Genomic DNA, 2010 nt, shown 5'->3' on the forward strand with positions numbered 1-2010 from the left:
TCTCCCCCTGATTATAAAGTGAGGGGCGGGCACGCAGTGGGACCGTGTCTCCCCCTGATTATAAAGTGAGGGGCGGGCACACAGTGGGACCATGTCTCCCCTTAATTATAAAGTGAGGGGTGGGCACGCAGTGGGATCATGTCTCCCCCTGATTATAAAGTAAGGGGCGGGCATGCAGTGGGACCGTGTCTCCCCCTGATTTAGTCCTTTCTAATAGCTGGGGGGAAGTGGCAGAACCTTCCTAAGAAACTGCCAACAATGTCAGCACAATCTATTATTAATCTCTTGGTCATTTTTCATCAAGCAAATCTGTACAATGCATGGTGTTGTTTAAACTACCACAATCATGTTAGTTGAGTGCCATCTGTGGAGAAAGATAAATATATACCGAAATAGGGGGCATCGTTTTAACTGCAGTTTATATATTAAATTCTCTGTACCTCCTTTTATTGAGTTTTAACTACAATTTTGAATCCTCCTTTCCCAGATCTTCTTCGTCCTCATTAATCTAGTCTCTGTGATGGGGAGCCGACCATATCTGGTTTTTAAGCACATGTAAAATCACTGGGCTAATTAATGTTAGAGGGTCTAAGGAGCTCAGTGTTTTTTTTCCTTAAACTCCCTTCTCTATTTTAATCCACAATAAAGCAATAAATATTAACTTGTTAATGACAGCAAAAACCTCATATATTCAGCATTAAAGGAATCCAAAGAATTGCAGCACATCCATACAGGGAATACGGCGACACCATTACGATGACCACAGGGGCCTGTATTTTCTAGCAGTCACAAGTGAGGGAAGCAAGTTAGAGAGCAGAAGGCAGAAGAGGCACAGGATGGAAAGATGCTCCAGAACAAAGTTTTAATCTCTGGAGGCAGGAATGAAGGTCATTTGTTTTTCTTTTTGTTTATCTCTAAAAGCAAAATTTAGACTGGAAAAAATACTGAGTAGATCTCAAAAGCCTCCTGCGGAGACTGTCTGCTGAGAGTGCAGACGGCAGACATGGAGGCGGGGGGCAGGGGGCAGGGGGCTCACCTTCAGCCCCGCAGCGACGTGTGGTGGTGTGTCCACGATCTGCCTGTCATCTGAGGAGCCTCCTCGCTTTAGGTCAATGACTGGGGCAAGAACCGTACTTTGCTTTGTCCTTTGGCTCTAAAATCATCAAAACCAAAAAAATATACTGAAGTTTCAAATTAAAATTCTTTGCAACTAAGATTTTCTTCTGGTTTCTGCAATAAACCTTTGAGATATGGTAAAACCACAATCTTAAAACAATAGTCTTTTGTTACTAAAATTATATACTATTTCCTTTAGCCTTGATAAAAATCTGCCAGATTTCCCCCACTTCTGTGAAAGGTTTATAGTAGACTTGGTCACTTCCATGTGAATTTCCATGTGAAATACTCTGTGCATAACGTCCTTGACCACAGGAGGCCAAAGGTGCAGCACACAGCACTTACCTTCTACAGCTCCTTCCCAAGAATGGGGAAGTTTTTATACCCTGGGCAAAAGATACTGTTCTCCCTTTCACTAGGATATAAAATCCTGCCCTACCTCTTTTAGTATGAACCTACCAAAAATTTTTTTTAAAGAAAACAATGATAATTCATATATATTTAATCAGTTAACATTTTACCGGATTTTCTTGATCCTACACCTTTATTTTTTAATGAACCATTTGAAAGAAAGTCAGAGACATCACAATACTTTATCCCAATCCCCTGAAACTATGCACATTTTTCTAAGTAACCACAATACTGTAAAATCAGTAATTCCCTGGTGCCATTTCCTACCCACTTCACATCCAGTTCTTCCAAGCTGTCCCCAAACTCATTTTTTTTAAACCAGGACCCTATCAGAGTTCCTGAAGGAACTCAGTGCACAGCTGAGGTGCTGCGCCCTGTGCCACACCAGGCCACAGACACACATCGGGGTCCTACCAGTGCACAGCTGAGGTGCTGCGCCTTGTCCCACACCAGGCCACAGACACACATCGGGAGCCTACCAGT

The 2010-nt window shown here is 42.6% G+C and overlaps 1 protein-coding gene across 2 annotated transcripts in view; it reads right to left on the reverse strand.

The window, feature by feature from the left end:
• RBM17 (RNA binding motif protein 17) overlaps positions 1-2010 on the reverse strand; it is a 25859-nt gene that overhangs the window by 13547 nt on the left and 10302 nt on the right. For both annotated transcript variants that reach the window (XM_003786831.2, XM_023511421.1), the window contains exon 3: positions 1037-1153. In XM_003786831.2, the coding sequence (XP_003786879.1) occupies positions 1037-1153 (117 nt within the window). The remainder of the gene's footprint in view (positions 1-1036; positions 1154-2010) is intronic.

This window comes from Otolemur garnettii, unplaced genomic scaffold (assembly GCF_000181295.1).
Source record: "Otolemur garnettii isolate 467f Iridium unplaced genomic scaffold, OtoGar3 scaffold00019, whole genome shotgun sequence".
NCBI classification, from domain to species: Eukaryota; Metazoa; Chordata; class Mammalia; order Primates; family Galagidae; genus Otolemur; species Otolemur garnettii.